This window comes from Canis lupus, chromosome 11 (assembly GCF_003254725.2).
Source record: "Canis lupus dingo isolate Sandy chromosome 11, ASM325472v2, whole genome shotgun sequence".
NCBI classification, from domain to species: domain Eukaryota; kingdom Metazoa; phylum Chordata; class Mammalia; order Carnivora; family Canidae; genus Canis; species Canis lupus.
In genome coordinates this window covers 56,678,796-56,702,253 of record NC_064253.1, presented here as the reverse complement: position 1 = coordinate 56,702,253, position 23,458 = coordinate 56,678,796, and the positions used below count along the sequence as shown (strand labels likewise).

Sequence of the window (23,458 nt, the reverse complement as noted above, 5' to 3'; positions counted from 1 at the left end):
ACTCTTAATGCAGCAATTAAAACTGTTGATATTATTCCTAGAGTAAGTTCACTAGAATAAGACTGTTGCAAGTTTTTTAGTGATTTGTATAGCTAGAAGTTATCTATAATAGTATTTGTATAGATTTATACAGATTTGAAATTATCAAAAGCATGTTGTATGGGTTCCATGGCACGTGAGAATACTGTGCTTAAAATTAACCTTGGTGTTATGGAATTGTGAGACAGACTTCTTTTCAGGGACCTGCAAATTTAATACAGCTGGTAAAATAAGCATGTTTGTAGACTCAGACAAGGAATCAATTGAAATCTTTTTGTGTGTGTGTGTGTGTACATGTGGTTAAATATACATAACATAAAACTTAACTATCTTAACCAGTTGTAGGTGTACAGTTAAAACTGTATAGTGACATCAAGTATTTTCACATTGTTGTACAACTGGCACCACTGTCCATCTCCAAAACGTTTTCATCATTCCAAGCTGAAACTCTGCATGTGTTAAAACAATAACTCCTCATCTCCACTCCCAGCGCTTAGCAACCACTATTCTATCTTCATGCTTTTGATTATTCTAGGTACTTCATATAAATTGAATCATATAATATTTGTCCCTTTGTGTCTTGGATATTTCACACAGCATAACTCTATCAGAATTTCCCTTTTAAGGCTGACTTAATGTTCCACTGTATGTATATATTACCTTTTGTTTGTCTGTTGATGGATACTTGTTGTTTTCCATCTTTTGGCTATTGTGAATAATGCTGCTTTGAACATAGTGTACAAATCTGTTTAAGTCCTTGCTTTTAATTCTTTTGGTTAATATACCCAGAAGTGGAATTGCTAGATTACATGGTAATCCTCTGATTTTTTTGAGGAATTGCTATACTGTATTCCATAGTGGTTGCATCATTTTACTCTTAAATGTTTATAACTAATTAATGGTGTTTTATATTACAGATATTCAAAGTATTCTTAAACACCTGTGTTTGTATCATTAGGTGTAATATTTTTAGTATTCAGTAATACTTATTACTGATTGTGGCTCATGGACAGGCTCTAATATGGTTTTAGGCAGAAATCTAGGCTGTACCTGAAGAGTTTAAAGACTAACTTCCTTATGGTTTCTTGTCTATACAGGTCCCCTATCCCAGTTAAGTAGGAGTAGCTCACTTTATTAGTAGACTTTCTTTAGCTTGACAGTCTCTCCTTACCAGTATATGACATGTTGGAATCTCGTCACCTGAAGTGTGGTTCATAACTGGTGATCGTCTTTCCTTTTAGCAGAAGAGAGCTATCTGTAACATGTTTATATGTGAAAATTCAGTGTTACATTTCTTCTATATGCACGTGCATTAGAGAAAGACTTGGTCTTATTTTTAAGTATTTTAAGCATTTATTAGTTTCCCATGTTTTCCTTTCTTGGGGAAACAAAAATCCTGCTTTTTTTTTTTTTTTTTTTTAAATCCTGTTCCTTGTCTAATCGATTATTTAATGCTAGGCTTTTAAAAAAAATTAAATGTTATTTTTTTTTTCTGTTACCAAATTGTTTTTGTGTTTATTAACTTCCAGTAGAGGGCACTCTGTTCCTTTGATATAATTTGTGAAGGATCAGTTTTTGGTTTTTTCTTTGTTTTTTAAAGATTTATTTATTTATTCATGAGAGACAGAGAGAGAGAGAGGCAGAAACATAGGCAGAGGGAGAAGCAGGCTCCTCACAGGGAGCCCAGTGTGGGACTTGATCCAGGAACTCTGGGATCATGCCCTGAGCCAAAGGCAGATGCTCAGCTGCTAAGCCACCCAGGTGTCCTGTGAAGGATCAGTTTTAAAATTGATTTAAAATCACCATTTGAACACTTCTTGAAATTGATTGTCCTTGAAAGCTATATTTAGTATTTTTATCAACATCAGTTATGATTCACATTGCGTAATAATTTTTGTAAGGATGTTTTCAGATGTTTACTTTTTTCTTGTGGAGATTTGTGCTAACTGTTGAAAATAAATTTACAAATAATAGTAGGGGTTCATAATCATTAAAAACAGATTGTCATTGTAGTTAAAAGCCCACCAAGTTAAATTTTGCTTTTTAACAGAGTCCATTAGTGGACTTATCTCTGTAGATGTATTATTCCCATTCAAACCAATCTGTCTTTTAAAAAATAATACAAAATTAGGACTCCTCAACTTTCTCGGGCCAATGACATCGTTTCACTTTTAGATTCAGAATTTTAAAATAATGTTTGCTTCCTTCAGTCATACATTGGGTTAATTCATATCTGGTTTTCTTTTCAAATATCCCTTTCTTTCCTCCATCATGGCTGTAAACTAGCCAGCTGTTTTTCATAATCTTCCACCTGTACTATTACAATATCCTATCTATCTTGTCCGCTGTTGCCAGACTGATTTTCTGAAATATTCCTTTAATTCTGATTTTTATCTGTTACATTAATTGGATTGTGAGATCAGGTTCAATTTAGGTTTTGTAGTTTTTGACACCCGTGTTTGTCTTTATCAGAGTTAATCCCAAGGAATATTAGTTTATTCCATGTATGAAAAACTCATCAGCTGAAAACTGTTGGTATTCAGTTTATCTTTTGAAAAGTGTAGAGTTGCTGCACCTACTTTTTTTATTGTCCACTTGCAGTTTTTTAGTTTGACTTTTTCCCCCATAGCATTCTTACTTGCATTTTTCCATTTGCCTTTGCTCATTCCTCACCCTTTCTTGCCCCTAGTTTATTTACAGCTAGATTGGGAAACATAAGACATAAATGTGGAGAGGTAATCTACATTGTTAGATAAAAATCTTTGACAAGGGAGAAATTTTGGGACTAAGAAATTTGGCTAGGGTTTTAAGTGGTAAATATATGACCTGCTCTGCCAGGAACAGATTCATTTTGCTTCTTTTGCCTCGTCTTACTCTCAGAAGTATTGTGGCTTAGCTATATAGTACATATGGTCATAATTTTAAGACTGTATGATATATTGCTTGTCATTTGTCCAAAGTGGACTCTTAAGTGGATTTGTTACCTCTTTTAGCCACTGGATGGCACAGTTGATTCCCGTTTTCACTGGATTAAAAAGCGAATTAGTTTGTTTTCTAACTACCATTTAATACTCCTTTCCATTATGCATTTCTGGCTTTTTTATAACATCTTTTTGATATTCCCTCAATAGTCCTTTGCTTACTGTGGGAATAATACTCGGAAGGTTGTTTTCATTATTTTAACTCCCCAAATTTAAAGAACATTAATAAATATAAATACAACTATTTTAACAGTAGAAAAAAATTAAGTGCTTTTACTTAAATTAGAGACTCTTAATTTTGTCAGACATTTATTCGGGTAGCTGTGATAAAATTTGTAGCCTCAGCTTGTTTGATCTGATCATTCTTACACCTCCCCCTCCCCCTCCCTTTTTTTTTGCCATATCTAAGGCAGACATTGGCAGTCTTTTTCTTTAGCTTTAACTTGAAGAGAGTTTTTAAAGGAATCACCGGAAACTGATCCCACAGCAGGAACCACATAATCCTCATTTAATGAGATACTGCTTTACATTTAGCTATGCCTTAAGCACCCTACCAATACTTGAGTTGCACTATTATGAGGCAGACCCAGTTATACAGCTTTGCAAAGTATAGAAACACATAATTATTGTATAGTAGCTCTACATGGAATATTTTTTACCTAACCAAGATACTTTTTTAGTTTAGTTAGGTAAGAAGCTGGAGCTTGTTTAAACTTAACTCATTTAAGTAAGCAAGGTAAGACTTTAGGAAAATCAAGTAGCAGCCATACCTACTACTGAAAAGCAAAACTTCATCTTGGCTCCTTACAGTCTGATTTTCAAGTGGTGTGGAAATTTTCTAAGTTACACCATATATATGGACCAATTATACTTTTTCATGAAAACTTCACATAAATATAAATATTTTAGAAGTTAAAATTTTCTTATTATGGTACTTGAGCCCTTATATGAAAGTAAATATATACCATGGATTTTTAAATTATCAATGCAGATTTGTTTTCAATAAAGAAAAATGGTTATATATTGTGCTGTTTTTCTAGAGTCTTCAAGTTGGTCACATCTGGTAATAATTCTCCCATTGTTTATTATAGATCATCATTTTCTGGATGGAAGTATTCAGTTAAAGACTGGTTGATGAATGATGTGGACTATTTCAGCTTCTTATTTTCAACACTTACAGGTAAAGACATTCACCGGCCAAGTTAAGGAAAGGCAAAATCTAATATGAAAATTCTCTCTAGATAAACGAACAAGGAAGGGGTAGTGGAAGGGAGGTGGGCGGGGGAGTTGGGGAGCTGGGTGGCGGGCACTGAGGGGGGCATTTGATGGGATGACCACTGTGTGATATGCTATATGTTGGCAAATTGAACTTCAATAAAAAAAAAAAATAATTCTCCCTAGATTTGCTGTCTTGCCTATTTAGGTCTAAGTTTTGAAGATGATAAATAATCTGTTTATCTTGAAATGATTTTTTTTTTTTTTTGAAATGATTTTTATTGACTAACAAGTGGAAATCTTTGAAGGAATATTTTACCCTCCATTGTCAGGCTCTTGAGGCAGGGATATATATGATTTATGTTTAAATCTCTCAGAGTACAAGTACTCTGGGGATTATTTGAATGTCACATGAGTATATTTTCCTTTCTTTGTCTTATTTCTCAACTTTATTATCCTGGTTTATAGTGAACTGGATGTACTTTTTCAAAAAAAATTTTTTTAAGATTTTATTTGAGAGAGAGAGAGAGCACAAGCAGGAGTGGAGGGAGAAGCAGATTCCCCGCTGAGCAGGGAGCCTGACAGCATGATGTGGGGATATGTGGGGCTCATTCCTGGGACCCTGAGATCATGACCTGAGCCAAACAGCAGACACTTAACTGACTGAGCCACCCAGGAGTCCCTCCCTACTTGACTCTTTTTCTGATAGCCAGGTGCAAACCCCATTGCAGACTTTTAAAAAACTGATGAACAGAATATCCATCTTAAACATATTTAAAATGTTCAGTAGGAATGTACATCAGATTTCGATTCACCATTTTCTATATTCCATTTGCTCTCAAAGCAAAATTAGTAAGATGAATCTAGAAATGTTATAAGTTAGATGTATAATTGCTGTTGTTTTAAATGATTGTACTATTTCAGCATTTGTGTTTTATATTTGAATGATGAAGATGAGATTCTTTGAAATTTTCTGAATACTTGAAGTTAGGATGCTTAATGGATAGGTTAAATGAGACTCTAGAAAGAACTTGACAAGTGCTGATAATGAGCTGAATCCAGCAAGATAAATATTGCATATAAAATAAATGTATTTATTTCATATTTTTAGATGTGCTTATTTGAGATAGGAAGCACGGGCTTTATGTTTTAATGGTAGTACCAGTTAGAAGGTTTAGTGGTTTTGGAAAAGCTCCTTAGGAGTCAGTAGTGTGATGTGGCCATCAGATTCTTTAGGCTGTGTCATGGAAATACAGGGATCTGAACATCAAAGCAGATCACGTTGCTGGTATTCTAATCATTCTGAGCATTGTCTTTCAGGAGAGACTGTCAGGTTGTCTATGTAGGTCAGACCAAGAATAATAGAGGTGGTAAGAGAATCAAATTTTGTTTTATATGGGGTAGTTGAAGGAACTATACATGTATTATTAAAAAAAAAATCCAGAAGGGTTTAGGAGGGATAGAGTAGTTTTAAAACATTTGAATTTGAAGGGATATTATATAAGAAAATATAGAGATAGTATATGTATGAAGATGTATATCATTTTATTTGTTGCTTTGCTTTTCTAAACCTACCTTTAAAGAGAAAGCATTTAAAAAAAAATAAAGAAAAAGCATTTGCCTTTCACATTCTTTTTAAAGTAAAAGTGATAAACTTCCTAATATGAGGGATAAAACCTATTTCTTGCTGTATCATATATTGGGTAAGATCACATGCTTTTGTACTTTTTGTAATTTTATGAATTTTACTGCCTCTTATTATAAGCAATTCATTTTTTAAAAATACATGAAATGCAGAAATTCAGAGAAAGCAAAGCTTGAAGAAGAATACAGGTTTTCTAAACCTACCTTTAAAGGTACATGTCATGTCTCTTTTAAAAAAAAATATGAAGAATATGATTTGCTTTGTGGTTTAGTTTTTTAAATTGTCTGTGTTTATACCCAAATTAGGGTTTTCAAAAGAGGAGTTGACTTGGCTTCAGAGCCTTCGAGGAGTTTCTCATGTTATCCAGACACAGCTTTCTCCTGTGCTGCTTTACCTTACCGACTTGGATCAGTTTTTACATCACTGGGATGTAACAGAGGTAATAATGCATTTAAAAAAGAAACTCATTATTAAAACTCTGTTCATCAACCACCAATTGTTACCATATTATTAAGATTGTGTTATAGGAGATACTCTTAGAGATAAACAGACATGATCCATGTTCTGAGAGTGCTTATGATCTTGAATAGAAGATCTATGTCTCTAAAAGAGGAGTATTTTTCATGACAAGTTGCACTACTAGAGTAGAATAAATTAGCAATTTGAACGGTAGAGAAATTTATTTTCTTTTATCGTATAGAATATATAGGATAGATGCTTCTGTGGAAAAGAGAATTTGACTTGAATATTGAAGGATGAGTAAGACTATTTGGATTTGGTATCGTTGAAGATGATTTTTTTAAAAAAACACAAAAGATTATTCTGCAGTTACTTTGGTCTTGAGAATTTGTACATAGTTTATTAAAGTTAATTTAAAACCCTTTACTTTCATTAAGTTTTTTTTTTTAAGATTTATTTATTTATTTATGATGGGGGGAGGTGCAGAGACAGGAGGAGGGAGAAGCAGGCTCCATGCCGGGAGCCCGACCTGGGACTCAATCCCGGGATTCCAGGATCGCGCCCCGGGCCAAAGGCAGACGCTAAACCGCTGAGCCACCCAGAGATCCCCAACTTTCATTAAGTTTTAAAGTTCAACCTTACAAATCTTATTTTTAAGAGAAGTCAGTTTAAGCCATCTTTTATTTTTATTTTTATTTTTATTTTTATTTTTATTTTTATTTTTATTTTTTTAATTTTTATTTATTTATGATAGTCACACAGAAAGAGAGGCAGAGACACAGGCAGAGGGAGAAGCAGGCCCCATGCACCGGGAGCCTGACGTGGGATTCGATCCCGGGTCCTCAGAATCACACCCTGGGCCAAAGGCAGGCGCTAAACTGCTGCGCCACCCAGGGATCCCTTAAGCCATCTTTTATTTTTTTATTTATTTAAAAAATTTTTTTAAAAAATTTATTTATGATAGTCACAGAGAGAGAGAGAGAGGCAGACACACAGGCAGAGGGAGAAGCAGGCTCCATGCACCGGGAGCCCGATGCGGGATTCGATCCCGGGTCTCCAGGATTGCGCCCTGGGCCAAAGGCAGGCGCCAAGCCGCTGCGCCACCCAGGGATCCCTTAAGCCATCTTTTAAAATGGGACTTTATATTTTATTCCTTTTACAAATTTATTAAATTTTAAACTATTTAAATAACTTTTATGTATTCACTAATTATCAAGTAGTTCAGTTTTCTGACAGACCTTTACAAATGTTAAAGTAAATACTAAATATATAGTAAATTAAACTTTATGATAAATCTTAGTAACCTAAGTTTGTATAGTAAAAATCAAAATCACAAATCTAAATTGTAAATTAATTACATGTTTTAAATTGGAATTATTAGGCTGAACTTTGACTCTAATAGGCCAAATTGTCTTATATGTTGCAAATATGTAAACTAAATATGCAGAAATATCACAAACATTGATATTAAGGATTTAATACTCTGAAAAATTTCTGTAATAAGTAATTTCTATTATTTCTTCAGCTTTGTTTCTTGCATGAAAAATGCTTACCCAATAAGAATGCACTTATGTCATCTCAGTTAATTTTGGTTTCCAACCTTTCTTGCCAATTCTAATGTTATGTTCTGGCTAATTTTCTTTTAATTATTAATTTAATTTAATTAATTTAATTTTCTTTTAATTATTCAGAAGGCCTCTGGTGAGGACACTGACTATAATCTTTTTTATAGTTTATAATTGCTAGTCCAAAGGTTTTTTTTTTTTTTTAAAACAAAACAAAACAAAACCTCTTTGTTATTGTTCTCAACAGGATAGTCTCCAGATTCAAGTTACAACCTACTTCTTTTTTTTTTGGTACACAAATTGAGTTTATTCAAATCTGTTATTTACTTCTTTCATTCTATTCTGAATATGCTTAATGGTTTTCCTATTAAGATTGTACCTTTTATAGATATTTAATACACTTCTCACCTGGCTTTGTTTGACTCTGATCACAATACTAAGTATGCCAGTTACATTTATCTTCTCTTTGTTGCCATGGTGCCTGATACTATGTTTATATGTAGGTTCTTCAAAAATACTATATTTTAAAAAGTGAAAAGAAATAATGAATTGGTTTAGCATCTGAGATTTTATCTACTCTACAGTAAATGAAGAGAGCTAAGACAGGTCTCTTGAGGTTAAGGCCTTGAATACTAGCGTGGTGGGATTAGGCTTGCCAACAATTTTAAGAGTATGTTTTTTTTTTAATTTAAAAAAATATTTTATTTTTCGAAAGATTTTTTTTTTTATTTGAGGGAGAGAGCCTGAGTAGGGGGAGGGGCAAAGAGAGAGGGAAAAGCAGACTTCCTGCTGAGTGGGGAGCCCAACCTGGGCTCTATCCCAGGACCCTGGGATCATGACCTGAGAAAGGCAAACGCTTAACTGACTGAACCACCTAGGTTGCCCTATTAAGAGTAGTTTTAAAGGACTGACTGTATCTATTTAAACCCTTATGTATTGGAGAAAGCACTGTATGGGGATTACTGGGCTCCTTATTCCAGGTATAGATTTGCCATTGTCTAGTTTTGTTACTTGGGCAAGTTTTATAATCTTTATCTGATAACTTAAATTTCTCATAAGCACATCATCTGTGTAAAGCCAAGATAAAATTGTCATGAAAATGTTATCAGCTGTATTTCTGAAGTAACATTTGGCAGGGACGTGTATTAAACTTCCAGGTTGATGTCTTTGAAATGTTAAGACATAATTAGGAAAAATCTGAAAGACACATTTTTGTTTTTGAAGTTCTTAAGTGAAGATTTCAGCTTTCTTTTGGATAAATTTTGTTATTTAAGTTGGCCTTTTCATGTAAAAATATTTGAAATACACAGTTTTTGACATCCTTAATGTAAAAATTTATTTTTATATTATTTCATTTGAAGAAGTTATTAGGACAGTGGGATTGCTTAGTTCTTTTGTAGTTTTATCTGCCTAGGCCAAAGGTATTTTTTAAAAAAATCAAACTTAAAAATTTAAAAAATTTTTTTAAAGATTTTTTAAAAAATTTATTCATGAGAGATACACAGCCAGGGGCAGAGACATAGGCAGAGGGAGAAGCAGGCTCTCTGTAGGGAACCTGATGTGGGACTCCTCTCAGGACCCCGGGATCATGACCTGAGCCAAAGGCAGGCACTCAACCACTGAGCCACCCAAGTGCCCCAAGTCAGACTTTTTTTTAGTAGGTATTCACAAAATACAGTTCAGAACAGAAGATAATAAAAAAGTCTTTTCCCATTCCCTCTCAGACACCCATTTTTTTCCTCCTCAGTTTCTAAATGTACTCTTTCAGATATCTTCTGTCTTTATAAATGTCTAAGTATATTATTTTGGTTTTCTTTTACAAAATAACATACTTTATATACATTTATCTGGACCTTGCCATTTTGTTTTATTTTATTTTATAAGATTTTATTTATTTGAGAGAGCGGGTGTATGCACATGTGCACGCAAAACCGCGGGGGGGGGGGTAGGGCAGAGGGAGAAGCAGACTCCCTGCTGAGTGGGAAGCCCAACTTGGGGCTTGATCTGAGGACCCTGGGATCATGACCTGAGCTGTAAGGCAGACATTTAATCACTGAACCACCCAGGTGCCATTAGACCTTGCCATTTTCATTTAGTATTTTTGTGATTATTCCTTCTGAGCACTGACAGAAGAATTGTGTGACTTTCCTGTTAACAATGGAAACTGTAGTTAACAGGGAAAGATCACAAAGGAAACCAGAATCTCTTTCCAGGGTTACTCTTTACAAATGGAGACTTCTCTTCCAGAGCCAATGAAAGGTTTTAATATTAATTATCATTTATAAAATACTGGATGGTTGTAAAAGAATGTTTTTTTTTTTAACATGGATAAGCTCTGAAGAATAATAACATAAATCCAGTTTAAGAAATAGAACATTTTGGGGCACCTGGGTGGCTCAGTTAGTTAAGCATCTTGCCTTCAGCTCAGGTTGGGATGGAGCCCCACGTCAGGCTCCCTGCCCAGTGGGGAGTCTGCTTCTCCCTCTGCCTCTACCCCTGCTCATTCTCTTTCTCTCAAATAAAATCTTAAAAGAACAGTTTTAATTTCTATTAGTTTTTATTTATTTATTCATGAGAGACACAGACTGAGAGAGAGGCAGAGACACAGGCAGAGGGAGAAGTGGGCTCCTCACAGGGAGCCTGATGTGGGACTTGATCTCATATCCCAGGATCATCCGCTGAGCCACAAAGGCATCCCTTAGTTTTTATTTTTGAAGATTTATTTATTTTAGAGCAAGAGTGTGTGCACCATATGTACAAGTGTTGGGAGGGGTAAAAGGAGAGAATCCTTGAGCAGACTCCGTACTGAGCATAGACCCTGCCTGACAATGGGGATTGATCCCCATGTCCCATGAGATCATGACCTGAGCTGAAATGAAGTTAAATATTTAACTGACTGAGCCACTTAGGCACCCCTGAACCCCTTTGTGCTTTTCCTCTTTCCTTTCAGAGTAATTCTGTTTTAAATTTTATCATATTCTTGGCTTTTTTACAGTTTTACCATAGTAGCACATAACTCTAAAACTGTATTGTTTAGATTTTCATGGTATTAAACTTTTAAAAAGTGAAATCTTTTTCAGTAATTTGCTTTTTATTCAGTATACTCTTCAAGTTATCTATACTAAGGAGGGCATGTGATGTAATGAGCACTGGGTGTTATATGCAACTGATGAATCATTGAACTCTATCTCTGAAACTAATATATATTGTATGTTATTTAATTTAAATAGATTAAAAAATAAAGTTATTTATATTGTGTAAATGGTAGTTCATTGTTTTTATTGCTGTGTAGTATCCTATTGTAGTAAGATACCATGGTTCATTGTTTTCATAGGGTGAGTATTTTTAGCCATTTTAGCTCCACCTTGGCATATTAGCTATATGCCTCTTTGTTTTATGTTTTTTTAGGTATTTGCTCTTAAGGACAGTCTACCTTCAAACTATGCTATACCATACCATAATATAATGTGTAATGATATTATATGAGGTCATTGTTTGTTTTTCTGTATGTAATGTCTTTTTTTCTCTACATGCATTTTTTTCCCTACATGTTTTTCAAGATCATCCTTGTATCACTTTCCTCAGCAATTTGATTGTATTAATTCCTTAGTGTTGTCATCGTCATCTTTTTGGGCTTGATGTTTGCTGAATGTTTTTTAAGGCTTATAGTTTATTGTGTTGGGAAAAAATGTCAGTCATTCTTTCAAAAAAAGAGTTTTGGTCCCCTTTGGGACCCCAGTTACATGTGTGTTAGAATCTTGACCTTATCCTTGTAGGCCTTTGAGACTTTTTTACCTTTCCCCCCTCTTTTCAGAAAGTATGCTTGTGTATTCAAGTCATTGGACTTTCTGCATTATCTAATCTCTTAAATCCAACCAAAGATTTTTTTAAAAAGATTTTATTTATTTATTTGACAGAGAAAACACAAGCCAGGGGGCAGCAGGCAGAGGGAGACGGAGAAGCAGGCCTCCCACTGAGTGGGGAGCCTGATGTATGGCTGGATCCCCAAACCCTGGGATCATGACCTGAGCTGAAGGCAGATGCTTAACTGACTGAGCCACCCAGGAGCCCCTAAAGATTTTTTTAAGACTTTTTTTTTTTTTTTTTGATCAGTTCTAAGTTTACAGAAAAATTGAAGTAAAGGAATGGGTATTTCCTCTGTATAACCCCTCATATTCATAGCTTCCTCCATTATCAACATCTTCCATGAGAGTGGTTCATTTGTTAGAATTAATGATTCTGTATCGATGTAATTAACCCAAAGTCCACAGTTAACATGATTCACTCTTGGTGTTACACATTTTTGGATCTGGACAAATGTTTGATACCATATTATCTATTCTTATTATCTCATACAAAGTGTTTTTATTGCCCTAAAATCATCTGTGCTCTGCCTATTCATCCTCTACACCCCCAACACCTGACAACCACTGATTTTGTTTTCTTTAACTATCTGTATTTTTTCTTTTATAGAATGTCATATGGAACTGTATAGGATATTGCCTTTTTAGATTGGCTGTTACTTTGACTTAGTAATATTCTATAAGATTCCTCAGTGTTTTTTCATGGCTTCATAGCTCATTGCTTTTTAGTGCTAATAGTGCATTGTGAATAAAACTGTTTATAAACATTCAGGTGTGTAAGTTTTTGTGTAGACATGTTTTCAGCTCCTTTGGGTAAATACCAAGGAAGCATTTGCTGGATCACATGGTAAGAGTGTGTTTAATTTTGTAAGAAACACCAAACTGCCTTCCAAAGTGGTTGTACCATTTTGCGATCCTACCAGCAATGAATGAGTTTCTGTTGCTCCAGATCTTTGCCAGCATTTGGTGTCAGTGTTTTGGATATTGGCCACTCTAATAGGTGTGTAGCGTCTCATTATTTATTTTTTTTTTAAAGATTTTATTTATTTATTCATGAGAGATACAGAGAGAGAGAGGGAGAGAGGGGCAGAGCCACAGGCAGAGGGAGAAGCAGGCTTTCTGTAATGAGCCCGATGTGGGACTCAATCCCGGATCCCAGGATCACACCCTGAGCTGAAGGCAGACGCTCAACCACTGAGCCACCCAGGAGTCCCTCATTATTTAATTTTGATTTCTCTGATAATATATGATATGGCGCATCTATTCATGTTGATTTACCGTATGTCTTCTTTGGTGATGTATCTGTTAACAGTCTTTAGCCCATTTTTTAATCGGGTTATTGTTGAGTTTTAAGTGTTCTTTGAATATTTTGGATAACGGTACTTTATCAAATAGGTGTTTTGCAAAGATTTTCTCCCAATCTGTGGCTTATTTTTTCATACTCTTGACATTATCTTTTGTGGAGCAGAAGTTTTAAATTTCAGTGAAGTCCGGCTTATCATTTCTTTCCTGCATTGTGCCTTTGGTGTTATATCTAAAAAGTCATCACCATACTTAAGATCATTTAGGTTTTACTTCCTGTGTTTTCTAAGTCATTTATAGTTTTTTATTTTGCATTTTACATTTAGGTCTGTTACCATTCTGAGTTAATTTTTGTGAAGAGTCTAGATTTAGTTACGTATGGATTGTTAAAGCACCATTTGTTACAAAGTCTATCTTTGCTTCATTGTCAAAGATCATTTGCCTATGAGTCTATTGCTGAGCTCTCTTCTGTTCCGTTAATCTCTTTGTTCTTTCACCAGTACTATAGTATCTTGATTACTGTAGCTTTATAGTAATTTAATTTATGAAGTTGGATATCATCAGTCCTTTAACTTTGTTCTTTTCCTTTAATACTGTGTTGGCTGTTCTGGGTTTTTTCGCCTGGATTTTTTGCCTGTTTTTTTTTTTTTTTTTTCCCTAAATAAACTTTAGACTTAGTTTGTTGATATCTACAAAATGATTTATGGGGATTTTGATTAGATTTGCATTGAGTCTATGGATGAATTTGGGAAGAACTGACATCTTGACATTACTGAGTCTTTCTATCCCATAAACATGAAATACCTCCCATTTATTTTATTCTTGGATTTCATTCATCAGAATTTTGTAGTTTTCCTCATACAGATCTTGTACCTATTTTAAGTTTATATCTATTTCTCTTCTTAGAGATGCTAATGTAAATTTAATTTCATATTCAATTCAATGTTCTTATGAATAATATTCATAATGAGCATTCATGTTTGTTCAATGCTGATATTTGGAAAATGGACTTTTATGTATTCATATTGTATCCTGTAATCTTGCTATAATTACTTATTAGTTCCAATAATTTTTTGTGAATTGTTAAAGATTTTCTACATAGTCATGTCATTTATGAACAAAGACCAAGAAGTGAATTTTAAATTCTATATAATGTATTTTTTATCTCTTTTTTCTTTAACTTTTTTTTTTTTAAAGTAATCACTACACTGAACATGGGGCTTGAATCTACCACCCTAAGATCAACAGTCACATGCTCCACCCACTGAGTCATCCAGGCACCCCTTCCTTATTTTAAACATGTTTATAATAATAGGTATTTTATTTTATCTATTTATTTATTTAATATTTTTATTTTTTTAAAGATTGTATTCATGAGAGAGACAGAGAGGCAGAGACATAGGCAGAGGGAGAAGCAGACTCCCTGCAGGGAACCCAATGTGGGACTTGATCCCAAGACCCTGGGATCACAACCTGAGCCAAAGGCAGGTGCTCAACCACTGATCTACCCAGGCATCCTCTTATCTGCTAATTCTCTCATGTCATTTATATTGATTGGTTTTTCTCCTGGTTATGTAGCACATTTTTTTAAAAGATTTTATTTATTCATGAGAGACACAGAGAGAGAGAGGCAGAGGGAGAAGCCGACTTCCCCTGGGGACCCTGATGTGGGACTTGATCCCCTGATCAGGAATCATGCCCTGAGCCAAAGGCAGACACTCAACCACTGAGCCACCCAGGTGTCCCTATATAGCACAGTTTTAAGTTCCTTGTCATGCTTAGTAGTTTTGAGTGCATGTTGGACAATGGACATTTTTTGTTAGATTATGCTGGAGTGTTTTGCTTTGTTCTGGGAGGCAGTCAAGTTACTTGAGTATTAGCTTTATCCTCTCGAGTCTTGTTTTTAAGTTTTGTTGGTGTGGTTATTAGAGCAAGTGGGCTTGAGTCAAGGATCAACAAATTACAGCTTATAGGCCCAAACCAGGTTGGCCCTGTTTTTGTACCACCTTGGACCTAAGAGTGGTGTTTACATTTTTTTCAGTTGTTAAAACAAAAACCCCCACAAGAATATGTGAGAGAATATGTGGCCTACACAGCCTAAGATATGTATTATTTGGCCCTTTACAGAAAAAGCTTACCAACCCTGCCCTTGTGCTAATTTATCTGTATAATTAATGTTCTCATTCTGAGCACCATCTGAATAAAACCTACATGTTCTATGAAGACCCCATTGGTTAGAACTTAAACATCTCTGCTCTATTTGAGCTTTGTTGTTTTTTTTTTTTTTTTAAAGGTTTTATTTATTCATTCATGAAAGACGTAGAGAAAGAGGCAGAGACATAGGCAGAGGGTGAAGCAGGCTCCATGCAGGGAGCCTGATGTGGGACTCGATCCAGGGACTCCAGGATCACGCCCTGGGCCAAAGGCAGACGCTCAACTGCTGAGCCACCCAGGCGTCCCTCTATTTGAGCTTTGGAATTGTTTTGTTCATAGCTCCTGTTTATTCTTTGGCCTTGTAGATTTCCACCTTGTACATTAACAGCTTTGTTTAGCAGTATACCTCAGGACATTGGAGCTTTCTCTCCCAACAGGAGGATAAGAATTTGGCTTTATGAAATGGCCTGTATTGGAGGACAGAAAATCCTGCCAACCTTCTGACTGTCTTCTAGGACTAAACTGAAAAAAAAAAAGGAGACTCAAGGGACTTTAGAGATGTTGGATTCCCCTCCATCCCGGCATTCCTAAATTCTTAAGCTACAAACGAAGAGAAGCTTAAAAGCTACACCAGTAACTTGTGTGACTCATGGTGCTCAAGAAACCATGATTACTTAAAGTTCCTGTCCTGGAAGTGGGTTAGGGCTTCAGTGGACACACAGGCACTCATTAGAGACCTCTAAGGGCACTACCTTAGGAATAGGGATACACAAACACGGACCATGAATATAGATTAAAGGAGAATTTCACCAAAGGATTACTGAGGACCTCTGAAGACAGTGGAAATTGTAAAACTTACTGAGAAATATTAAAGATAAGCTAAGTACATGCCATGGATTGGGAAATTCCAATATTGTAAAATAATAGCTCTCCCTAAATTAATCTACAGTATATATAAATTCAGTGTAATCCAAATCAGAGCAGATGTTTTTGTGGAAATTGAAAAGGTGATTCCAAAATTTATATTGAAATGCAGAGGATCAAGACTAGCAAGACAGTGTCAACACTGTCTTTTAAACATAAACTTTTTAAACATAAAGCTGGAGGCTCTATATTACCAGATATCTACTATAAAACTATAGTAATTAAGCATGTGTGATAATCCGAAAAAGCAGTGGGGCACAAAAGGACCCTGCATAATACATGGTTTCCAATACTACAATAAAGACAGCTTGAGTAAAGTGAGTTTGTTTCCTCACCTACCCACTTAAAGGAATAATGAGGTAAGGAAAGAGCCCTAGAAGAGAGGCCAGCTGTCTTGTCTCTTTCTTATGTTTTGTATTATTGGTTAATAATTGTTGAGAGACTGCCAACATTGGAAGGGTAAAATCTGTCAAAAGGTAAATCTAATGACATTTTCTTCTGATATGGATTGTTAGTATGTGGAAATACTCATTCTGTAAATACATTCTTTGATATAACTTTATTTAGGAAATGAAAGCATCTCTTGATCTGAATTTTAGTGTTTTAATAGGTTTTTTCTTTTAGCATTTTAGTACAGTAATAAAAATATAAGAAGTGTTAGGTGCATGGCAGTTCTGTGCATATTCTGATGAAATTTGGTAGAAAAATAGTTCCACCTAGAAATTAAATGTATAAATCCTTAAGAAAAATAAGTCTTTGTATATTTTTTAAAAACCCTTAATTTCCACTTTGGACCAAATTATCATGCTTATTCTGGAACTATGCAGTGTAAAGTCGGGGTTCTGATATATGCAAGTTTCTGTTAACATAGTAATGTGCAAGAGTGAGGACTATATATGTGTATGTTGGTGAGTGTGCACATACATGTGTTTATATTAATGTTTATTTGCCCTTGAAACAAATTCAAACTTAGAGAAAAATTACAACTATAGTACAAAGAACTTTTTTTTCATAGACTGTGACATAATGCCCATAGCCCATACTTTAGCTTGTGTGTCTTAGAAACAAGCATTCCATTATATTACCACAATCTAGTCCTCAAAACTAGGAAATTAAGATTGGCATGTTATCATCATTTAATCCTCAAAGCTCAATCATGTTTTGCCAGTTGTCCCAATAATTTTTTTTTTTTTAAGGTAAGCTTTATGCCTAATGGGCTTGAACTCACCACCCTGAGATCAAGTGTCACTTGCTCTGCCCACTGAACCAGCAGGTGCCCCTCAATAATATTCTTCGGAGCAAAAGGATCCACACCCAATTTTTTGTGGCATTTAGTTGAAATGTCTGTTTAATCTCCTTCAATTTGGTATGGTTCCACAGTCTTTCCTTGTGTTTTGTTGACCATGACACTTTGAAGAACATTGGGACACTTATTTTGTAAAATTTTCCTCTTATTTGGGTTAATGTTCCCTCATGGTTAAATTCAGGCTATACAAATTTGGTAGGAATATGACACAAGTGATGCTGTGGTATTTTGCTTGTATCCTGTCAGGTGGTGTGTGGTTTCCATTTGTCCCATTAGATACTTGATTTGCCCACTTGATGAAGTGCTGCCTGCCCAATTCTCCACTGCTTGCTTTTTATCTTTTGTAATTAATAATTTATGGAGATATTTTGAAACTGTTCATATCCCATTTTTTATTAGTCTGTATTTATTTGTGTTAGTATGGTTTCCTATTTTATAGTGGGTCACTATAAAATTTAGTCTTTTTTTGTTCTTTTGACATGTACTCATTTTTTTCTGAGTACTTCCTTACTCTCTTGTACCACAGATTGTTCAAGATTCATACTTTATTTTCTCTGTCTCAGCCCTGCAATGATATTTTTTAAGAAGCCCAGTTTTTCTTTAAGTGGAGAATGGTATTTTGAAACCAACTTTAGGACTCTGGGGTGTGGTCATTGCTCTTGGACCTTGGTGCTCCCAGGCTGTCATGGACAGAAATCATCAATTTAACACCACAGGGTTCATTTTAATTGTCTTCTTTTCCTCTTGTACCTGCCTCTTCTGAAGGTGAGAACCCTGGCTTCTGTTAACTTAATATAATTTACTTGATCAATTTGTCTATAATTAATCTCCGTTTGGTGCCACCCCTCTCCCATGCAAGCATTTTCCTCACCCCATTTGAATTCCCAACTTGTTGGGGGTTCCTGGGTTACTCTCTTCCCTCCATCACTGCAGCTCTCCTGCCTACTCTAGTGATGATGTTTACCTGATTGAGCCCCACACAGTGGCTTTAGATCTGAATTGTTCAGGAAGGGAAGGGGTGGTGGAAAGGAAGAGACTAAATGGTCATTTAATAGTGAATGGGCCTTATCAAATGTGATTTATCTTTTGATAATAAAAATATTCACTGCCTATTTTGAAGTAGGATGATGGCATTAGAAATATGTTATTTACATTGTTACTTACAAGGATAAAAGAAAAAAAATTGCCATATGAAAACTCTGGGTAGTTATTAATTTAGAAGAGGTTTTATAGAGAAATAATGCAACAAGCTATTGATTTTTCAGGGTTGGTTGACAGTTCCCTTAAATTTAGTTTCACTGTCATCTTGCTAGAGTGATATTCTTGTTTCCACCAATCTTGTCTTTCCATGTGATTCCTTCACATATTTCACTTTTGGCATCACACTCCATCAGTTTCTGGAATTGTGTAATAATGTCTCTGAAGGACTTGATGTCCTTCTCTCCTCTTGTTTCCTTGAGAACTTAGAAAATTAAAAATACTAAGGATTTGACTCTCACCTTCCTTATATTTTTCTTTTCCTGTGGATTGTTCTCTTCTTTTTACCTTTGGGGAATAGGAAGCATTATAATTAATTCAAAGAGGATATTAGTATTTTCTGGATCATAATTGTTTTTCTATAGTACATTTTCCTACCAAGTGGATAAAAGGCTGTTAGCCCTCCATTCACATCACTCAGATCTTTGTTTTATTTGTTTTATTAAAGATTTTATTTATTTATGAGAGACACAGAGAGAGAGGCAGAGACACAGGCAGAGGAAGAAGCAGGCTCTCCACAAGGAGCCCCATGTAGGGACCAGATTCCTGGTCTCCAGGGTCACGCCCTGGGCTGAAGGTGGCGCTAAACCGCTGAGCCACCCGGGCTGCCCAGATCTTTCTGTTTTAGCACTTACTAATAGAAAGATAGTTTCTACATTGGTAGCTTGAAGCTACTTTTTTTAGAGCTGTGAGAGAGGAGTTTCTCAGTCTTTTCATTCCTGTGCCTGGCACCTGGTAGGACTACCTCAGTGTCTGGTAAATATTTAATTAATAAATTGTTTGGAAAATTAGCTCATATATGAAACTTAATTGTTTTACCTTTGACATTTGCATCTTCAAAGTAATTTTTTGTTAAATCTTCTGTTATTTGTAGGGTAAGTAGGTTAAAAAAAATTCTGTAGAACTTGTTTCTGACCTAAAATGTCCTGATTTGGTTCCTGGTTTTCTCCTTTTCTGACAGACAGTTTGTCACAGTTTATTGGTTATCCCTGCTCGAAGCCAGAGCTTTGACATCCTGCAGAGTGCCATCAGTAAGCATTTGGTAAATATACCTTTTTTTTTTTTGCTTTCCTACTCAAAAAAGCAGACAATTCTTGGTTTAATAGTGGGTTTGCCATAGGCAAGGAGAAAGTGAGTGTGCAGAATTTTAAGCTTAATAGTTCCATGGCCTCATAGCATGATGTTGTGATAAGAACTGGGAAATCTCAATGTTTTTCCTGGCTGTTACTAATTAATTCTGTTAACTTGGGAAATTCCCCTTTTCTAGGACCTTACTTTCTACATCTGCAATGAAGGGCTTTAAAATTTTACATTAGGTTCTTGATTTAATTAACATGTACTTGGTATTGGTGTATTGGGAATCCAGCATCCAGACTGGGGTCTAATTTCCACCGTGAAGATTTGGGTTCTGCAGTAGGGATGTAACCTAACAGGCTCAAGGCCTGGTCACTAGCAGTGGCAAGCTCAGCCTTGAGACTATCTTGTCTTCTGGCCAGTTGGTGTTCCTTTTTCTCATTGGCTATGCCTGGGTTTTTGGTTTTTAGCTTCCTCCAACATTTATACTTGGATCTTTGGCTTATTATAGTTATGTATAGTGCAAAGGGAGGGCTCCCACAGTTTATCTTCTAGGCACTCTCACTTGTTTGGGTAATTTTATGGGTACATTCCAACCCCCTTTTCTCCTTTAAAATGTTATTTCCCTTAAGTTGGAAGAATATTGTTTTAAATTCCCAGTACTTTTCTCTCTGCTGTTGAACTTCCAGTCCTTATGCACTGTGTCTCTAAAGATCCTTACCTTTTTTACTTTTCATCTCTTCTTTAGGTATTAGTGCCCTCCTTTGATTACACTCCTTATTCTAGTTAAAAGATCACCATGTTAGTCAGTCTTGGCCACTATATTTAGACAGCCTGATCAGAACCTGCAGACTTTCATAATAATTAAACAGTAGTGTCCAGGAGATTTAAACCATGCATACATAACAGTTATAAGTTAGAGTCCACCTTAATGATAGTTTATAGGAGAGTCCAGATGAATACATATACCATGATGTCCCTTATTGGGGTTTTGGGGCAGTGAAGCAATCAAGTGTTAAATATAGTAATGTCTTATTTACTTCAGGGTGTTTTACTTCGTCATGTCTGAATGACTAGCTAAATTAAAGGGCAGGGGAAGGCTAATTGTAAAATGAACTCTGGTTTGTACATTTAATTACCTGGGGTGGGGGTGGTGGCAGGTATTAGACTTTTCTAGTCTGAAGAATCTAATACGGATCATGTGAGTGCTGTTGTTGGTATCAAGATTTTTTGGGGGGGGTGCCTGAAATAATCTTTTTAGATGATAGTATTTCTGACCATCAGAAATTGTAATGTCTTGAAAATTTTAGTAGATTTTTTGTTATAGAGGGGAGGTGTGGATTAGGTAAATAGTATTTCTTGAGTTGTCATGCTTTCAAAGAAGTTATTTAATATAATAGTTAAATTCCTAAGAGAAAACAGGACCTTAAGGTATGGCAGGTGGCAAGTTTATTATGTATATACTGTTTTTCATTAGAAGTGATGTTACATGTTAACTCTCTATTTAATGGGGTTTGGTTTTATCCTGGAGAGAAGGACTGTTGTGAAGAGGTCATTAATCTCATTTTTTTCTGCCTAGGTTGGGTTGACTGTAATTCCTGACAGTACAGCTGGCTGTGTTTTGGGTGTTATCTGTAAGCTCCTGGATCATACGTGTGTACTTAGTGAGACTCTCCTGCCATTTTTGGCTTCTTGTTGCTACAGTCTTCTTTATTTTCTGCTCACTTTAGAGAAAGGAGAAGCAGAACATCTAAGAAAGAGGTAATAGTTTTTGTATTCTTCAACTTTAATTTTTTCCCTAACTGCCGCAACTGAATAAATAAATTTTAAGAAGAGTGAAAGAAAATTAGATTTTGGAAAGATCTTAAATTCTCTTTCTGAGTTTGTGTAAACCGAATGTCATTTTCTTTGTTCTTTCATAAATTCTCATTGGGTTGATAAGAATTTTTAGTTTTTGTTTTTTCCTTTAGGCTACAAATTTGAAAAATCAGATGGCATAAAGTTTCTTAGGAGCTTTCCTTATTAATGTTGCTGTAGGTCTAGCAAGAAAAATTTTATCTACCTTTGAAAGAATGTGCTTATTAATAAGTACAAAGCCTTTGTATTTTGTTTTGGGCTCATTAGAGCTAACTAGAATTTTTAAATTCTTGGATTTAAGGATATTTTTCTAAGATGCTAGTGTTTGTATTAGTACTTTAGCTCTTATATAATATTTAGGCTGAAGTTTCTAGCATAGTTTAGAATATTTCACTTTAATTTTAAAAAGTATTCTCGTACTATGTTCTTATTGGTATGCCTGTTAACATTTTTTATAGAAATCTAGATTTTTCTTTTTAAGACTTTATGAGAGAGAGAGAGAGAGAGAGGCAGAGACACAGGCAGAGGGAGAAGCAGGCTCCATGCAGGGAGCCTGATGACAGGACTTGATGCCAGGACTCGATCCTGGGACTTCCAGGATCACACGCTGGGCTGAAGGCAGGCACTAAACTGCTGAGCCACCAGGGATCCTCCAGAAATCTAGATTTCTATAGAAATCTATAATTTAAAAAAAAAAAATCTAATAGTATAAGAAAATAAAAATTAGTCTATTGCCTGTTAACATTTTGATATTTGTCTTTCTAGTTTTTTAACTTTTACATATCATAAAAATAAACATATGTATGAAATATTTATATAGTTTAAGGAGTAAGTATAAACTGAACATCCATTTAACCAGTCTTCAGGTTCAGAAATAGAATTTTATCAACACACTCTGTGTACCCTCTACAATTACCTTTCTCTTTTAAACCCTTTAGAGATTGCTTTTATATGTTAAATAACAAAAGTTCAACCTAGTAAACTTTAAAGATCTAATTGGCTGTATTAATTGATTCATTAATTGGGCAGCATCCCATCTAGCAAGTAGAGGGGAGCTCTCAAAGGCTATAGAAAGGGAAAGGTTTTTAAAGGTAGACAAGGAGTGGAAAAAAGGAAAGAATCTATCCTTTAGGCAGGTTGCCCTTCCAAGGGGAATTGAAGAGGAAGGAAGGAAGTTTTTCCTAGTGCTGACCAGAAAGTTCCCATGTTGACTGGTGGTTAAAGGTCACGTTTTTGGGGGGTTGAAACTGTAGTTATTTTAGGTATTAAGTCTTAGTTTGCTGACTTGGGGCCTTCACCTAAGTGACACCGTTTTGAACCTGTGGTTTTCTTAACGTGTTAATCACTTCCTTACCTTTTATTAAAGATTTTATGTGGATTTGTAAACAATACAATTTTTGTTTTGCATATTTTAAGAATTTTATATAAAATTCCATATGTATTTTTGTGATATGATTGTCATTTATGAGTCATTCATGTTGATTCAGAAATTTATTTCACTTTTGTTTCTCTGTACTAGGGCTTAAGCAAATTTCTTTCTCTAAAGAGTCAGATATTAAATATTTTAGGTTTTTAACATATAGAGTCTCTTGTCAGAACTATTCAGCACTGCCCTGGCAGTAGGAAAGCAGCAACAAAGAACATGTAAATGAATGAGTGTGGCTGTGTTTTAGTAAAACTGTTTATAAATATGGGCTGTGAGTATGATAGGCTGTAATCTAGCCAGTACACTTACTCTACAGTGTTTTGTTATATGAATGCACAGTAACTTACCATTTTACTGTCAACAGAGATTTAGATTTTTTTTTTTGCCAAGT

General features: G+C 35.1%; 1 protein-coding gene across 4 annotated transcripts in view; it reads left to right on the top strand.

Annotated features, from left to right (window-relative positions):
• Window positions 1-23,458, top strand: part of TEX10 (testis expressed 10) — a 64,105-nt gene that overhangs the window by 35,090 nt on the left and 5,557 nt on the right. For all 4 annotated transcript variants that reach the window (XM_025433066.3, XM_049116311.1, XM_049116310.1 and 1 more), the window contains exons 10-13: window positions 4,112-4,200; window positions 6,186-6,319; window positions 19,672-19,752; window positions 21,364-21,545. In XM_025433066.3, the coding sequence (XP_025288851.2) occupies window positions 4,112-4,200; window positions 6,186-6,319; window positions 19,672-19,752; window positions 21,364-21,545 (486 nt within the window). The remainder of the gene's footprint in view (window positions 1-4,111; window positions 4,201-6,185; window positions 6,320-19,671; window positions 19,753-21,363; window positions 21,546-23,458) is intronic.